This window comes from Chenopodium album, chromosome 4, assembly GCF_948465745.1.
Source record: "Chenopodium album chromosome 4, dcCheAlbu1.1, whole genome shotgun sequence".
In the NCBI taxonomy this organism is placed as follows: Eukaryota; Viridiplantae; Streptophyta; class Magnoliopsida; order Caryophyllales; family Amaranthaceae; genus Chenopodium; species Chenopodium album.
In genome coordinates this window covers 7,913,968-7,931,556 of record NC_137837.1, presented here as the reverse complement: position 1 = coordinate 7,931,556, position 17,589 = coordinate 7,913,968, and the positions used below count along the sequence as shown (strand labels likewise).

At 34.7% G+C, this 17,589-nt stretch overlaps 3 protein-coding genes across 3 annotated transcripts; 1 reads left to right on the top strand and 2 right to left on the bottom strand.

Annotated features, from left to right (window-relative positions):
• Nucleotides 1–228: 228 nt before the first annotated feature.
• On the bottom strand, nt 229–8,873 carry LOC145626569 (putative protease Do-like 14). The gene is made up of 11 exons (XM_081679027.1): nt 8,371–8,873; nt 8,156–8,264; nt 7,186–7,290; nt 6,911–7,093; nt 6,703–6,830; nt 6,269–6,480; nt 5,897–5,978; nt 5,439–5,581; nt 5,167–5,287; nt 980–1,072; nt 229–859 (listed from the first exon to the last, which is right to left on the bottom strand). Exons 1-11 carry the CDS (start codon nt 8,383–8,385, stop codon nt 743–745), a joined length of 1,308 nt encoding a protein of 435 aa, XP_081535153.1. The 5' UTR covers nt 8,386–8,873; the 3' UTR covers nt 229–742.
• A 452-nt stretch (nt 8,874–9,325) lies between these two features.
• LOC145626568 (histone H2A.1-like) lies at nt 9,326–10,193 on the bottom strand. The gene is made up of 2 exons (XM_081679026.1): nt 9,903–10,193; nt 9,326–9,808 (listed from the first exon to the last, which is right to left on the bottom strand). Exons 1-2 carry the CDS (start codon nt 10,107–10,109, stop codon nt 9,557–9,559), a joined length of 459 nt encoding a protein of 152 aa, XP_081535152.1. The 5' UTR covers nt 10,110–10,193; the 3' UTR covers nt 9,326–9,556.
• Nucleotides 10,194–13,362: 3,169 nt separating this feature from the next.
• On the top strand, nt 13,363–16,839 carry LOC145627574 (phenylacetaldehyde reductase-like). Its single transcript, XM_081679942.1, has 6 exons — nt 13,363–13,492; nt 13,910–14,079; nt 15,395–15,592; nt 15,869–16,031; nt 16,189–16,375; nt 16,545–16,839. The coding sequence occupies exons 1-6, from the start codon at nt 13,363–13,365 to the stop codon at nt 16,699–16,701; spliced, it is 1,005 nt and encodes a 334-aa protein (XP_081536068.1). The 3' UTR covers nt 16,702–16,839.
• Nucleotides 16,840–17,589: the final 750 nt, after the last annotated feature.

The following is a 17,589-nucleotide window of genomic DNA, read 5'->3' as shown; positions in this document are numbered from 1 at the left end:
AACGCCTCCCAGAATTGGGATCCTTGGTGCTTGCATGGGAGTGATGAACTAATATCTTTTAAAATACATTGAATGAGATGTCAACAAGTATATTTTTATAAATATAAATTTTCATAATTTTTTTCATTACCGGAAAAATAAATTAGCGATAAGTGAACGCTAATAAAAAATATGATGTATTGTTTAACCTAATCAGGTTAAGTTCTATATCAAGCAAATACGAAGTATCTGTTTAAACAAAATTGACCTGAAACAGTCTAGCAGCGCTAACCGTCTCTCAATGGGCTAGGCAGCAAGTGCTGTGTTGGGTTCATGTGGAGAAACTAGCAGATTCCTACCCTATTAAGATTCTTCAATTGACCAAAGCACAAACATGTACCGAAAAACAAAAGGTTTTTTGAATGATCATAAATTTGTAATACCAAAAAAAAAAAAAAACAATTACAGAAGTTAAGACACGAATTATGTCGTACATGGTAGTAACAGTTGATTGAAAGTAATCTAGAAAACCTTTACAGAAATATATGCTCTCCTCCCTTGGGAGTATTTCAATTGATACTGTAGTGTAAAGCTGGGATAGACAGTATTTGATTTTGCACTATGTTGGAAATAAACCCGACCACCTCAGTAATTAAATTCACTCTAGAGCTAAAACGCTGAAGAGCATGCACTATTTTCAACAATTCTTTCTTTAAATCCTTTATTTTTCCTGGAAGAAGCTGGTGATTTTGCTCTGTCAGAGTTACATATCAGGATTTGCTTCCTCAGGAGTCACAGTTAAGGTTGCCTCAGCATTGTTTGCCCTCTTCACAACCACCTTTACTGGCTTCCCCACTTTATCGTCCATTAAGTCAATGATCTGTTACAGTGCAAAAAACAATAATCAACTTACTACTCAGCAGCTCTTCAGACTTGTTACTAAAAAACATAACGATATATTACTGCTTCAAGAACAGCTATAAATGCCTGAGAGCAGTACCTCCTTGATGCTTCCAACAGGTTTTCCATCAAATTCAGTGACAACATCTCCTGGCCGGAATCCAGCATGATCTCCAGGAGAGCCTGGAGTAACCTGTCACAGATATGAAGACCACAGATTACAGTTTGAATTTTCAAACATCTAAACACAAGCAAATGAAAACACTGCCTAATATATGAGGCTAATAAATGATATAAAAATCAAACTGCTCAACCAAGATGCTAGCAAAAAAACACATAGCAAGTACACATAGTGACATAGGCACAGAGACTTGAAAACCACCAAGAGTTTTTGCAGCTGTCATAAGCTATCGACTCTGAACCAGGATCCATCCAGAGATATTGCAACACTTCTCCTCGAAATTCACTTTTCCAGATCTACAAACCTTAATGCATCTAATTACCTTTGCCTTTGAACTTGGAAAAGTTCACAAAGACAAAAAAAATCTCTAATTTTAGAGATCAAATGACCAAACGGGGAGAGGAGATGGGTAAAGTAAGAAATTGTCAAATATGCAAGCACAAAAAAGTTCTATGAATGATGGGAGCACAACTTAACTAAGCTAGACACCCTATTTTGAAACACAGCTATAACACAAGATGCACAACTTGACAGCAAAGATTTGCGGAAGATGGGAGCTGAATTCCTCATCATGAATTCAAGAAAGTTCATAACATTAAACTTCTATACTTATTATGTACTTGAACAATCTGAGACAAGAGTTGGTAATATCTCAAGTCAACAGCATCACTAGACTGCTACAATTGCTACCAAGCACTTCCTTTTCCCACTGCTCCATCTACTGCCAACCACATACACCTCAGTGAGTCAGTGCAACTTAGAAACATAGCTAATGCATGCAATGCAACCACAAATTCCACCAGGGTCGTTTACTTGTAAATGCTTCCAGCAAAGCGACTGGAACTCAAAACTTCAGGTACTATTCGTTACAATTGTGGACAGAAAAAAAATCAGAAGACGATGCAGGCTGCTCCATGACGTGGACACTAGCAACTGATCTGGTTCAAAAGATTTTCCTTCTACAACAAAACTAATGAATTCACTTCAATGGCATACAATGCAAGACATTTGCACTATGAACTCAGATAGTCAGATGACACAATTGCACAAAGATGGAATTAGCTGGTTTGAGGAGAAAAAATTCACAGGTACTCTCAAATTGTTGAGAGCAGTTGGTGAGTGGTGGGAGAGTCAAGAAGCAACAAAATAACAGCAATCAAAATGGCACTCCAACGAGATGAACATGGAAGTGCGAAGGGTGGAGGGGATTTCCAGGCAATACACCTTTAACATAGCTGAATATGTTTAAAAAAATTAAAACCACCCGGTAACTTTTGCCCTCATTTCAAAATTATCCCCCAGAAAAGTGATTCCAATGCTAGAAGCCTAGAATTAACTCTGTGACCATTAGACATAAGAGATAACAGCGACAATTTTCAGTAAAATAATAATTTTATGATTCTCATTACCCTCAGGCCCTCAACTAAAACTTTAGGTTAGCAGGAATACCTCAGTTACCTAGTCTTCAGTAAGCTTAGTGATACTATTCAACACATCTTTACTAGCAATCTCAACCACAATTTATAGCATTTCTTTTAACCTTGAGTTAGTTGAGTATAGTGACTCTATTCTACATACCTTTACTACCAATTATATGAACATCATGAAGTACAAACTTTTAGTAAATGTATAAAAAATGTGACATTGGAAAATGGATTATTAGTTTATTACCAAGCAGCCATCTGTTCATAGACTCCAATCCTGAACAAGTTGTTCTTCCTCATATGTAGTATTTTAATTCTTAACTACAAGGAGACCTAATACATAATCCTCATTCCTGAGAAGCCTGATCAAGCTTTATGCAATTCTACTTGGTTCCTAATCTTCAAGACAATGACAAATTGACAACCTCTTTTAAACATGCCATAACACCTTTGCCCCCTTTGCTACTTGTAAGGTTATCAATCAATCAATCAAAGCCTTAATCCCAAAAGTGGGGTCGGCTAACATGAACCAAATTTGATTATTCCGTGTAGTCATCAACATAAATCTTTCTCCTCCATCCCTTACGATCCAAAACTTCATCCTCACGTAAATCCATGCACTTCATATCCTTCCTCACTCCTTCCAACCAAGTCATCTTTGGTCTCCCTCTTCCTCGTTTAATCCCTCCATGGTCCCACTCTTCCACTCTTCGCACCGGTGCACCCTCGGGTCTCCGTCTTACATGTGCAAACCAACGCAGACGATTTTCCCTTAATTTATCTACAATGCCCGCCACACCTACTTTCTTGCGAATAACCTCATTTCTGATTCTATCTCTTAAAGTGTTTCCACACATCCACCTTAACATGCGCATTTCCGTAACCTCCATCTTTTTAATATGCTCTTTCTTAGAAGCCCAACATTCTGTACCATAGAGCAACACTGGTCTTATGGCAGTCCTGTAGAATTTTCCCTTCAACTTTAAGGGAATGCTGCGGTCGCATAACACTCCCGTGGCCGCTCTCCATTTAAGCCACCCTGACTTAATCCTGTGGGTCACGTCTTGATCAATGTCACCATTCTTCTGGATGATCGACCCTAGGTACTTAAAACATTCACTCATGGTCAAATCCTTTCCATCCAAACTCACCACTTCATTGCTTGTCCCCCTCTGAGTGCCAAAACGACATACCAAATATTCAGTCTTACTCCGACTTAGCTTAAACCCTCTAGATTCCAACCTTTGCCTCCATTGCTCCAACTTGACATTAACCCCATCCTTAGTCTCATCCACCAAAACGATATCATCTGCGAACAGCATACACCATGGAACCTCATCTTGAATTGGTCTAGTTAATTCATCTAGAACCGTTGCAAAAAGAAAAGGGCTTAATGCAGACCCTTGATGCAATCCGATTGTAATAGGGAAATCTTTTGTCAACCCTCCGCATGTCCTCACATTTGTTGACACATCCCGATACATATCCTTAACTAGGTCTACATACCTTCGTGGGATACCTTTCTTCAACATTGCCCACCAAAGTATCTCTCTTGGCACCTTGTCATATGCCTTCTCTAAATCAATAAAGACCATATGAAGATCTTTCTTCTTTACCCTATAAAACTCCATCATTTGTCTTATCAAATGGATTGCCTCCATAGTAGATCTCCCAGGCATAAAACCAAATTGGTTATCTGAAATGCTTGTGCATGCCCTCAACCTTTGTTCAATCACCCTTTCCCACAACTTCATAGTATGGCTCATAAGCTTAATTCCTCGATAGTTAGAACAATCTTGAGCGTCTCCTTTGTTTTTATAAACCGGGACCAAGGTGCTCTTCCTCCAATCTTGTGGGATCCTTGTAGCCGTCCATATCTTGTTGAAAAGGTTTGTTAACCAATCAATACCAATCTTACCCAAACACCTCCACACCTCTATCGGTACCCCATCAGGGCCAACCGCCTTCTTAGGTTTCATCTTCCTCAGTGCAATCTCCACCTCTACTCTCCTAATCCTTCGCACATACTCCATGTTGATTTCTTCATCACTCATAGAGGTATCTCCTATCACAACTCCATTACTTCCATTAAATAATTCATCGAAGTACCCCTTCCACCTGTCCTTGATGCCCTCCTCTTGCACTAGGACCATTTGGTTCTTATCTTTGACACACTTCACCATGCCAATATCCTTCCTTGCCTCTTGTCTTCTCTTTGCCATCTTATAAATGATCCTTTCTCCCTCCTTGGAATCAAGCTTTTCATAAACCTCCTGATATGCCTTTTCTTTTGCTTGGCGAACAGCTGCCTTTGCCTTACTCTTAGCCTGTAAGGTTATCTATTAAATAAAATATCTAATCAAATTTGCAAATCTTGCATAATGTAACTTTCATTCCAATCAAGACAATGACAAATTGACAGCCTCTTTTAAACATGCCATAACACTTTTGCCCCGATGGCTAATTGTAAGGTCTATCAAATAAAATATCTAATCAAATTTGCAAATCTTGCATAATGTAACTTGAATCCAAACTTTAATGAGTACATTATTTCAAGGGTGCATCGCCGCATGAGCATGAGGTTTAAATACCAACTCTACAACTCTACAAGCATGGTTTTTGTTCCAAAAGAAATCAGATGGGGAAAGAATAAAGCTTCAGGAAAAGGAAACCTGAACCTACCATTGGGACAAGTACGCCTCTATTGACATTAGGAAAAACTGGATCTCTCTCTTTAAGCTGAGATATGATCATGTCATTGAGATCAATCATTTTGAGTCCAAGCCAAGGCCGAACAACTCTCCTGCACCATCAGTAAATTCAGTGGCACATCATCCTGGGATATTAATAGCAACGATAATGCAAGATAAGTATGACAAAAATAAGATAAAAGCTAGCAAATTTTCAATTGGGGCGACGAATTGCTTGTAAGATAAGTTGATTATAAGCAATACCCTTTTTTCTTGAATTGGTCTATGATTTTAGAGACAGAGTCAATTGGCACAGCAAAGCTCAATCCATCAGCTACTAGCACTTTCATGTTATTAACCCCAACCACCTCACCATCCATATTTACAAGAGGGCCTCCTGAATTTCCCTATCATAAAAATTAAGATACAAGAATTTACACATTAACCAAAGGAATAAAACAAATATAACAGCCACCACTGACCATCCAATCAAGACTCCTGAGAAAGTGGGTCTGATGAGATGCGTGCAGCAATAACCAAGCACAACAGGCTAGGCTCTTTATAATATTCCCTTAAAGTGATAAAAGATAAACTAAAAATGCTGTGGCAATGATTAGTGAAATCAACTTGGACATGCAACGCCAGTATCTCTTTAATTTGTTGTCAAGTAAAGTCAGGGGTTGTTTATTGGATAAACACTAGCGAGAGATAGTCAATCTTACCACATTAATAGGACAATCCGTCTGCAAGTATTCTCTTCTCATTCCACCAAGACCCAGATCACTGCTTTTTCTGTCAATACAGCTGCATTTTCCCCATGCAGAAAGCAAACAATTAAGACCAAAAATAAGAAAGGCATTAGCAGGATACAAGCTTAAGCAATATAATGCCAATCACATATGACATAAAGTGATAACATCTCCAAACAAGTTAGCTGTGAAGTGGCTGATTATAAAGAAAAATATATATTAATGACAATACTTTATACTAAGTATGATTTAATACCAGTATTACTAAAAATGTTGGACCACTTACTATTTAGTGACATATTTACAACCATGAATACCACAGCTTTTTATTTTTGTAATCTTTACCTTACAATACCAGCTGTCACGGTATTTTGGAGGGAAAGAGGACAGCCCATTGCTATCACCCAGTCTCCTGGACGAAGTTTATTTGACAAACCAAGTTTTGCAGCTGGTAGTGGTGACTTTGTTTTGACCTTTACAATTGCTATATCAGAATGTAAATCGGCATTCAATACTGTGCCCTCAAATGTTCTACCATCTTGCATGGTAACCTCAATCTACAAAAGTTATCAACTATTATCAATTAATCAAAAGTAAGTCTCACACCATCACAAAAAATGTCACATTAAAACCCAGTCATGAGTCTTCAAAGCAGTGGTTAAACATAAATGTCTAACAGGAAAATTTTGAGAGAAGACACAATCAAAAGCCTATATCTACAGGCAAAATTTGAGAGAAGATACAGGATTTTACAAAGAAAAAAGAAAGAGATTACTCACATTCCCTTTTGATGATGCTTTCACCCCCTGAAAGTCCACCACCACATGAGCACAAGTTAAAATAGTACCATCAGAATCAATAATGGTTCCCGAGCCGATACTCCTTCCCAGAGTCAATCCATAGATTCCTGCTACGATCAATATTACAATCAAATTCTCAATAGTGTCGAGGAACTCTATATAGAGCATAGAGAAACCATAAATTTACCCTTTGGTACAGACAGATTGACAACAGCTGGGCTAACCTTGGCAGCTGCATTGGCAATGGTGTCTCTAGTGAAACAGTTTGAACAATGAGAAGAACCATCAGTAGGGGCTTGATTTTTCGTATCTGCTGGAGGATCAGGTGACACTCTAGAAAAATGCAGCGGATAGGGATCATTTCCCACATCTAGACAATAGGAATAGTACAAAGATGAGAAAAGTATTACTATTGAAAAACAATATAGGCTAGACTGCTAGAGTATGATAAACATTCTAAACCTGTAGGTTTATCAGGCATCGAGGGGCCAAGAGAAAACAATGGAACTCGCCATGGCACCGATAATAAGTCACCTCTTGTTGGAATAGACAAAGAAACTTGAAGTCCTGCGTTTCAGAGGCAGTCAACACACTTGTAGGAAATGGAAAGTGCTTACTACTTGTATAAGTAAAAGGAAAAACAAACCACAGGCAATTGCACGGAAGATGCAGAAGACAGAAAAGCAATGCATCCCCAAATCAGGACAAACAATTATTATACTTCGCCGCACACAGATTCTGAAATGGTATACATATACAGCTTAACGGCTACCAATCTAATGATCTATCCATTCTGTGACATTAAATTCGTCAAGCATGGACGAAAGTAAATTAATACAAACTACTTTATATTACGGCCTTCTAAACATAGCATAAAATTCCCTTAAAAGTAACCCATCATTTGTCCAAGAACCGAAAAAATCATTCAGAATTCTTAGGATCCTTATCAAACCATGCAATTAGCTACCAATTTCGTTCGCCTACAACAATGTGAATGTTCCTCTATAAATTCAGCACTTGGAATTGGATAGAGCATCAAAAATCCGAACCCAATCCAAAAACTTAGCTCAGTAACAGTTACAGATATCTTACAAAAGCAACCTGACTGACTGGAAATTTAAATATAAACTGATCTTATAATCCAACAAAGGACCAAAAACTTGTAAACTCGTCTAATTCGATAATTTCTTGCAGAATTAAAATTGCAAAAGCACACTTTGATTAAGTTTATTCAAACAAATGCACTCCTCAATCATACCGACAATAATTCGAGGTCCAACATAAAGGAGTAGCACAATATCATCAGTTCATCACAATTGTGTTGTTCCAACTTCCAATACACAGACGAAATTATAATGATTGGAGTTTAAAAAAAAAAATTGCCAATCAAATTATTGAAAAAAATTACACCAAAATTAATGAGAAACTCAACTGGAGTTGGAATCAGGAGCAGCACTTGCATATAAAACCCCAGAACCTAAAGCAGCGGTTGCCGCGGCGCGCAACAGCAATGAATTTTTACAAAGGATTGGCAATTTCCTCTGTAAATACACCATAAATCCATCACTAACTCAGTTATAACATCCCAATTAATTTAAAATAACCAATAAATAAATAAATAAAAGAATAATAATGTGAGAAATATACCATCAAATTCCTCATTTTCACCAGCTTATAAGCTTCAATCAAACAAATTCTTCACTTGTTGGAAATTCTCTCAGCTGCTAAAACTGTAAAACTAAACCCCTTTAAAACCCAGAAACTTCTGAATTTTTCAGACGAAGAAAGAGAAAGTGTTTTGGTTTGCTTGATTAAAACGAAAACATAAGCCCAACTCAGGCCCAACCTTGTATAATTTGGGCTGGACTAATGGCCTAATCCATAAATTCAAATGTCTTAAACCTTAAGTTTAGTGGAAAGCTAAACGTCGCCCTCGAATATCTAACTAACGCCCGCAAAATAAATTAAAATTACATTCTTACCCTTTTTATAAAAAAAAAAAAATAACCCTCAAACAAAATTACCTCCCTCCCCCAACAAAACCCTCATTCCTTACTCACTCTCATTCTCTCTCTAAACAAACCACCACCACCACATCCACCTCCACCACCACAACATCCACCGCCGCCACCACTATCACCGCAGATAAAAGCGCCGGAGCAGTGGTTGAGCGCCGATCTACACCGTGATAATGCCGCGGAAGGACAAAGGCAAGTCAATCGCCGGCGGAGAAGAGGTTTGTGTTTTTTTATTTTTTTTTATTTTCTGAAATCCAGGCAAACGCACTAATTTTTTAAGATTATGTCGTTTTTGTTCATATTTAGTATTCGCACTAATTTAAAATTACTCTGTATTTAAATTGTTTTGTATACATACTTCATATACTTTCTCCATTTTTTAGTTACAAATTTACGACCCAAATATGAGAAACTTTGTACCAAAATTTTCTACTAATAAATTTGAACATTCAATTAAGCTTTACTTTAAAATGATGTAATTACTCAATCAATTTGAATAAAGCACGATAAATACAAAAATATTACGTAATAAATCAGTAATTCAGATAGAAAATGTGCAAAATTAAAACTACCATTTCGAATTTCATAACAATTGTTCAGCAAAATAAGAGGGAAAAATTACAACCCTATTTCCCCATAAACTAAGTACCATACTTCCGATTTACATGCCCAAAATCAACCTTAACCTTAAACCTAAGATTAGAAGCTTTAGTACCATATTATATAATCCCAAAATGTACATCAATCATCCCCCATACATTAATATTCATAACTAATGTTAATAAAATAAACCTAATTATCATTAATGATAATAATTAGGCCTTCTTAGGAGACTTAGCAGCCTTAGGAGACTTAGCAGGCTTAGGAGAAGGAGGAGTTTCCTTCTTATCAGCCTTCTTCGGCAGCAACACGGGGTTTATATTAGGAAGAACACCCCCGTGCGCAATCGTCACACCTTGTAGAAGCTTCCCGAGTTCATCATCATTCCTTACTGCCAATAGCACGTGCCGAGGGATGATCCTGCTCTTCTTGTTGTCACGTGCCGCATTCCCTGCTAACTCCAACACCTGAAAACAACAATTTCAACCTCCATTTCAGATTCAACCCCAAAAAAAAAAAAAAAAAAAAAAAAACAAAAACTGAGAGATTGATTGAATGTACCTCAGCAGCAAGGTATTCGAGGACAGCAGCGAGGTAAACGGGGGAAGCGGAGCTAAGACGTTGAGCGTAACGGCCTTTTTTGAGGAAGCGACTGATTCGACCGACGGGGAATTGAAGGCCGGCTTTGACGGATTTAGTGACGGATTTCTTACGATCGCCGCCGCGACGGCCGCCGGCGCCTTTGGTGGTGGTTTTGGAGGACTCCATTGATGAAGAGTTGAAGCTTTTTTGTTAATGGAGGAGAGAGAAAATGAGGGGGTTGAGAATTTGAAGGTGGTGTGAATGGTGGGAGGGGTGGGTGAGGTGGTATTTATAAGTGGGGGGAAATGAGGTTGATTTTGGGGGGATTTGAGAGTAGGATCGGATGGTTGTGGAGTTGAGTGGGGATTTGATCTGACGGTTGGGAGGATGACACGCTGGCGATCCGTGTGAGAGAGGTTTTAGCCAATGGGATTTGAGGTTGGGATGGGAAGGTTTTGGATGTCGAGTTGTGGGAAGTTGTGAGAATTGGAGGGAAGTTTTGCTATTTTGAAGATTGGGTAAAAAGGACCGTCAAAACTGTAAATATTTACTCGTAAGTGCTTTATCAATTGGGATATTATTCACTACTCCTCCGTCTTTTAGTTTTTGCTCCGTCTACTCCTCCATTTCACTACTACTTTTTTGTATTCATAAAAAATATAAAAACTTGATTTTAATAAGTTTATAATGGTTTCCCAAAAAAAAAAAAAAAAAAAAAAAAGTTTATAATAATACAATTTTCAACAAGATCTCACAAAAATGATGGTAAAAGTTTTAAATAACCTAAATTTTTATCATGGGTAAATAATATGGTATGGAGGGAGTATTTTTCTCTCCAAAAAATTTACTATGAGTATTAGTACATTTTTTTCTTTGGATATTCTATGATTTCTTTCTAGTGTTGTCTTATGGATTTTTTAGGCTGGGGGCAAAAACTTTAAAAAGGATCTCTAAACAAAAAAGACGTATGTCATATTTTCATATATTATTCACCAACAACAAACATAGTTTCACCTCATATATTGTTGGATTAATAATTCAAATAAATTGATTATTTTTCTTGACATTGTATCTGAATTTTGTTGGGGAATCATCCTAGCTGAGAAGAGAGAAAAAAACAGGCTAATATAAATTAAAATTATGGGCATTTGTTGTGGGTATATTTCAAAATTATGGTGTTTAGTTCTCTCTATGTTAATTTTTTTTTTTATTAATTGCTATATACATTTTTTTTTTCTTTCATTTGTTTCCGGTTAATTACAACACGTGTTAAGTATTACGTCACTTTTTTAGAGTTAACTATAAGAATGGGGACTAAGTTTTTTCACCTTTTGGGACCTTAGTTTTTTATTTCACCCTTTGGGACATCTAGTTAACAATCCGGCAAACTAACCTAAGTTTAACTCACCAAAGCAAAAACTTAATCCCTTCATTGAATTTCTGTACCTTTTACTAAATTTCTTGTAAAAAAACTTAGGGCATGTTGACATTTACTTAATTTCAGTTCACTTCAGCTCTAATCAGTTCAGTTCAGTTCCTAATTTCTCTCTCTCATAAAATATTCATTTCAGTTGATCAGTTCAGTTTACTTCACTTCAACTCCAATCAGTTCAGTTTAGTTCAGCTCAGCTCAGTAAATGTGAAAAGGTTCTGAGTCCCTTCATTTAATACATGGCAATTCCAAAAACATAGGTTCTTATAATTTTTTTATCAGTGCTCAGATTTATTTTTTCACCATAAGGTTTCGTTTCAAGGTTTAAAGTGATTTATGTTCTTGGTAACTTCATTTTTTTTTTCTTTTAATTTGATTGGTTTTATTTTATGGATGTGTTGATTATATATGCACATTTTTTGTATGTTTTTATGTTCTTCAATTTATTATATGATACAAAGATTATTTGATTTGCATGTGTTCAACTTAGAAAATTGAATATAAAAAGAGTTTATTAGAGCTCGTTTTGTGTAGTTTAAATTTCCTTAAAATTTTAAAAAAAAAATTGAAAAAGATTATTTTTTGTTCCAGATTTAAAATCAACAATTTGACATAGGTATGATTAACTTTATAATCACTGTTATTTCATATTCTTATGGACATCATTAAATATTGAAATTGAGTAATGACAATAATGAAAGTGGAAGCATTAATAAAAATATAAACTTAGTCTCTCATGTTTTGTGAATTAAGGAAGTAAAAGTAGTAATAATCACAATGCTAGGATAGATTACACTTTCTCGTATTTTTCACCTGTATGTGGGTTTGGGAGTGGAAATGCTAATTTACCCTTTGTGATTTTATCGGATATGAAGTTAGTTCATCATACAAGAGATTTCCCACATGGATGTGGTTCAAAAGTCTCTAAAATAATCACTCAGATTGGTGGAGAATTGATTAATTGGAGGAGTGTTGTTAGGTGTGGAAATGCAAATTTACCCTTTACTTTTTAGGGGACTAAGTTTTTTAATAGGGGACTGTGTTTTAAACTAAGGGACTTTTTTTAAAAAAAGTCACCTTATTAATTACTTTTTGGTCGGAAAATAGACTCTAGGTTCCAAACGGTGAAAAAAAAAATGAAGTTCCAAAAGGTGAAAAAAATTAAAAACTTAGACCCCAATGTCTTAACTCCACTTTTTTATTGTTTGAAAACAAGCACTCTTTATTATTTTATTATAGGTCTATGTCTCTACCAAACTCACATTTTTATTTTTACCTATTTTAGTTATTATTTACTTCTACTCCCACTAACAATTAAAAATATTTCAACGTACTAAGGGTCTGTTCACATTTACTGAAATTAATATAGCTGAAATGAAAATTTTATGAAAGAAGGAATTAGGAGCTGAACTAAACTGATAAGAGTTGAACTGAATTGAATTTAAGCTGAAGTGAATAGGCTCTAATTGTACTTTATATTACTATCTCAAAACTTTTTAAAAAACTTATTACTGCGATTAATCCATAACGAAGGGAATAAAATACGAAGTAGGATGAACGATGATTGATGAGAATCGATCCCAAAACATATCTCTTAAAATCATGTCGAAAAGAATGGTCTAATCAATTGAGCTATCCTTTACTCCCAACATGGAGAAGCCATACTATTTTTTTTGAGGAGCCATACTATTTGGGTGCATGTCATTATGTCAAGTTAGACTGCCTCTAAATTTGACAAGAATCGAACATTATATAATATTATATACTGATAATGGATTAATTGGATCACATTAAGTAATATCTACCTTTATGAAGTATATATTTTTTTAAAATTGCATTGGAATGTGGAGTCAATAAAAAACAGCGCAACATTGCAAGTATATATATACAAGAATTATATAAGGCAGCAGTCCATCTTAAAAAAGTTATAAACTGTATTCAAATTCAAAGTTAGAGGAATAGAGAATCATAATATTATTGAGAGAGAACGAAAGAAAAGTGAAGAAGATGAGTAGTGAAGGAAGAGGGAAAGATAAGACGGTGTGTGTGACAGGAGCTTCTGGTTATATCGCTTCATGGCTTGTAAAACTATTGCTTCACCGTGGTTACACCGTCCATGCCACTGTTCGCGATCTAAGTATGTACACGTACTCTCTTTTTTACGTACAATTAGATTTAGCGCGTTTTGTTTTTAAGTTACACTTGGTTGTTCTCTTCGCTTGATTTTCATCATATACATATGAATTTATAATTGTATATGCAATGTATTGCACCATATATATCATACATCCATAGTGGCATGGCATGGCATGTACTCGTACATAATATTAGTGTACATTAAATTAAACCGATTAGAGTTTTAGTTAAGAATGGTAGGACTAGGAGTTTGGACTAGTGACTGTATGAGGTCACGGGTCATGGATTATTATAGGATATGACTAACAATTTCATTCTTCAAAAATTGAAAATTAATTATATTTCAATAGGAGATTTAGAGCTTATTAATTATTACTTCGTATTAATTCCTAGCAAATATTATTTGTCATTTATGTAGATGATTCAAAAAAGGTGAAGCATTTGATGGAATTAGAGGGAGCAAAAGAGAGGCTTCACCTATTTAAAGCAGATTTAATAGAAGAGGGTTCCTTTGATTCTGCTTTTTCTGGGTGCGAAGGTGTTTTTCATACTGCTTCTCCTGTCAATTTCAGTGTCAAAAATCCTCAGGTTTCATCTCTTCTTCATTTTCTCACCTTTTTGTTTTTAAATAATAAAATAACATAAACTTACCAACTCCTATATAGGTATCCACTTTGATTGAGAATTTGGATTTTGATGCAATCATGGATTGAGATCCTTGGCTATCCTACATTATTGAATATTTCATTGACAGAGAAAATATAAAATTGTTTGTTTGTTCACTCAATTTGTCTGATTAGATTTTTTTAATCGGGGAAAAGAATGATAAAATTTAATTTATTAGAGTGAGGAATAGCTCAAGTGGTTAGAGCTTCTCTACTGGTTTTAGGATATCCTGAGATCGATTCTCACCCCGTCCTTGTGGCTCTCTAAAAACCAAAAAAAAAAAAAAAAAAAAAAATCCCTTATAAAATATTTTCCAAAAAAAAAAACGCAGTAAATTTTAAAATAAATAATTAATTATCTATCTATAATTAATACTTAAATAACAATCGCTGACATTATTCTAGACACATGTCAAGTTGCTATTAAATTTTTTCCCTCCAAAATTATACATGATGGCATTATTTTATAAATTTTATTTTATTTAATTAAAATTTTGATTAGCTATATTTATTATTATTATTATTAGTAGTAGTAGTATCTTTATATGAAAAAGAATCTAAATAATTTAATTTCTCTTCCTTAATAGCCCATTCATCATTCAATTTTTCTATAAGCTCTATATGTTTTAAAAAAATATTTGATGTATGTATTATTAGTTTTTTGATTTTTTTTTTAATTTTGATGTAAGAAAATGAACAAATTTAAATATTTAATTTATTTAAACCGTGTATCACACGAGACTAATCTAACGTACAAATTATTATAACAACCCTAAAGATGCCAAAAGTATGACATAATTGTCTTTTAAAAAAAAAGGTATGACATAATTTAAAATAGTGTTTATCAATTATTATTAAATAACTTTTGATGGTAGGTGTATTCAAATCTACTGCTCGTACTATATTATTTTAAAAATTAACATATTTTACTATTATTATAATAACATGCACGAAATTGTTGTAAATGTTTTTCGAAATGTAAAAGCACGCATCACATGCTGTCATGCTGACATGCATTATTGTAATGTAGCTTTACATCTGTGTACGAGTACTAGTAGTATGATTTTTGTGTTCCTCATTTAGCTTTAATAATTAGCTCAAATATCGTTTTATTTATTTTATTAAGATGGAAATTTGTTGGTCATTTCAAATAACACTCAATTTAATTGAAAATTTTAGATCACGTTGGTTATTAATTAATTATGCTTGGTAATAAATTAAATTACTTATTACTGTAGGTTGAAGTACTTGATCCAGCAGTGAAGGGAACCCTGAATGTTCTTAATGCTTGTACAAGAGTTTCTTCTGTTAGAAGAGTAATTTTCACTTCTTCCCTCGCAACAGTTCTATTTACCGGTATACCGCTAGCGCCCGACGTGGTGGTTGATGAAAGTTGGTTCTCTAAACCACAATTAACTAGCATATTCCCTAACATGGTACGTGTATATGTTTCTTTGATTTTTCTCACTATTACACCCAAGTGCATTGTGTACCTAAGAATTTTTTCTAACTAATTCAATTAAATATCAAATGAGCAAAAAAAAAACCACTTTTGACTTTTTGAGTATGCACCTACCTCTATATGCATCCCTGTGTATATAAAAGGTTAAAAGGTGTTGTGAAAAATTAATAATAGTACAATGAATACAAATTTTTCTAATTACTACTTTAATCATTTAGGTTAATTTTTTAAAATATTCGAGCTTTTGCAGATGTGGTATTTGATATCAAAAATTTTGGCCGAAGAGGCTGCGTGGAAGTTTGCCAAAGACCATGATCTTGATTTGGTCACAATTAACCCAGGCATGGTGATAGGTCCTATGTTGCAGCCGACTCTTAATGAAACCGTGGCTCTAATTTTCAACTTGATCAACGGTTTGCATAAATTCTATCTAGTGATGATCCAATTAATGTTTTATTGTGTTGAATGTTATACACGAATAGAAATATGTAACGATTAGCTATTTAAAATCTCTGCTATAAATATTGTAGCCCGAAACGATTGTAACTTTAAACAATTACTCATTGCTAGGGGCACAAACGTATCCAAATGAGGCATTACCATGGGTGCACATCCAAGATGTCGCGGAAGCTCACATTCGTGCATTTGAGCTCCCTTCTGCCAAAGGAAGGTACATTTTAGTCGAAAGTGTGGCTCATTACTCAGAGATCGTCAAGTTGTTACATGATATCTACCCTTCTATTCAACTTCCTGAAAAGTGAGTCTCTTTACTTAGTTGTACTACTTCCGTTAATGGTTATTTGCAACTTTAAAATATATTATAACTCAAATAATACCCCAAAGTTGCAGAAAACTATTAAAATTGATGCATTCTTTTATCATATTTTACGTCTCTTGTAACTTTTGTACTACTGGTTTTCAATTAGGTGTGTAGATGATGAACCATTGGCAAAAACATTCCAGGTTTCGAATGCTAAAGCTGAAAGCCTTGGCATACAATATATTCCTCTTAAAGACAGTGTTAAGGATACTGTTGAAAAGCTCAGGGAGAAGAAGTTGATTGATATTCCTAGTGCTACTTAATTTGGATCTCATTGCTGGAGGAATTGAATGAAAATGTTACATTTTGCATCATAGAAGTGACAGTAATATTACAATTAATATTGTTGAATTATTCAAAATTGTTTATTATTCTGTAAAATGAATTACATTAAGAAAATGTTACTTGTGTTGCAAATTAAATGTACGTATGTGGTAAGTTTTTTTTTTCAAGATAAGATGGAAGACCTTATTGAACCGGCATTTCTCACAGGTTTAGTCACTCTAGCTTCGCAGGTCACACTTGAAAGTAGAGGAGAGGTAAGAGAATCCCCTACGTACTCCCAAGCATTTTATAGTTGGTGGGGGTAGGGCTCGGGAATTCCCCACCAACTCCACCAAGTAAAGTTTCATACGTATGTGGTACTAGCATATAAAGGCATAGATGCATATAAAGGCAAGAGCAATATAAAAAGTTAAAAACTACTCCATATGCATATAAAGGCAAGAGCAATATAAAAACTACTCCATATGCAAATTATGATACTAGTATTAAATAGTGTTAGATTTCACTCATTTCGCCTACCTAATACTTTCTCTGGTTTCCTTTTTTTAAATGTATTAGTTTGATCGGTATATTTGTAGAAACGTAATTTTGATCATTAGTATTATATTATACAATAACATTTAGTCATTTTATAGAGGTGAAAAAATTAAGTCAATTATAGTATGTGAATAATACAAAAGTTAAAGTGATGCATTTAAAAAAAAAAAAAATAGCGAGAGTATTCCGTACTCTGTATTAGTGTATTACAATATTTCTTTTGAGAACTAGTGTATTACGGAGTACAATATAGATGAGCTCTTTCCCTAAATAATGCTGCCAAAAGACTTAATTTCCAAATTACCGTCACTTTTTTAAAAATTCCATAA

Excerpts from the sequence above, each read along its gene's own strand:
- LOC145626568 (XM_081679026.1), bottom strand. The coding sequence starts at position 10,109 with ATGGAGTCCTCCAAAACCACCACCAAAGGCGCCGGCGGCCGTCGCGGC. Across the intron at positions 9,809-9,902 it reads TCGAATACCTTGCTGCTGAG|GTGTTGGAGTTAGCAGGGAA; the intron begins GTACATTCAATC and ends TGTTGTTTTCAG.
- LOC145626569 (XM_081679027.1), bottom strand. Across the intron at positions 6,831-6,910 it reads CAATCTGTCTGTACCAAAGG|GAATCTATGGATTGACTCTG; the intron begins GTAAATTTATGG and ends TGATCGTAGCAG. Across the intron at positions 5,288-5,438 it reads GACCAATTCAAGAAAAAAGG|GAGAGTTGTTCGGCCTTGGC; the intron begins GTATTGCTTATA and ends CTGATGGTGCAG.
- LOC145627574 (XM_081679942.1), top strand. The coding sequence starts at position 13,363 with ATGAGTAGTGAAGGAAGAGGGAAAGATAAGACGGTGTGTGTGACAGGA. Across the intron at positions 13,493-13,909 it reads TGCCACTGTTCGCGATCTAA|ATGATTCAAAAAAGGTGAAG; the intron begins GTATGTACACGT and ends TCATTTATGTAG. Across the intron at positions 15,593-15,868 it reads CTAGCATATTCCCTAACATG|ATGTGGTATTTGATATCAAA; the intron begins GTACGTGTATAT and ends GAGCTTTTGCAG.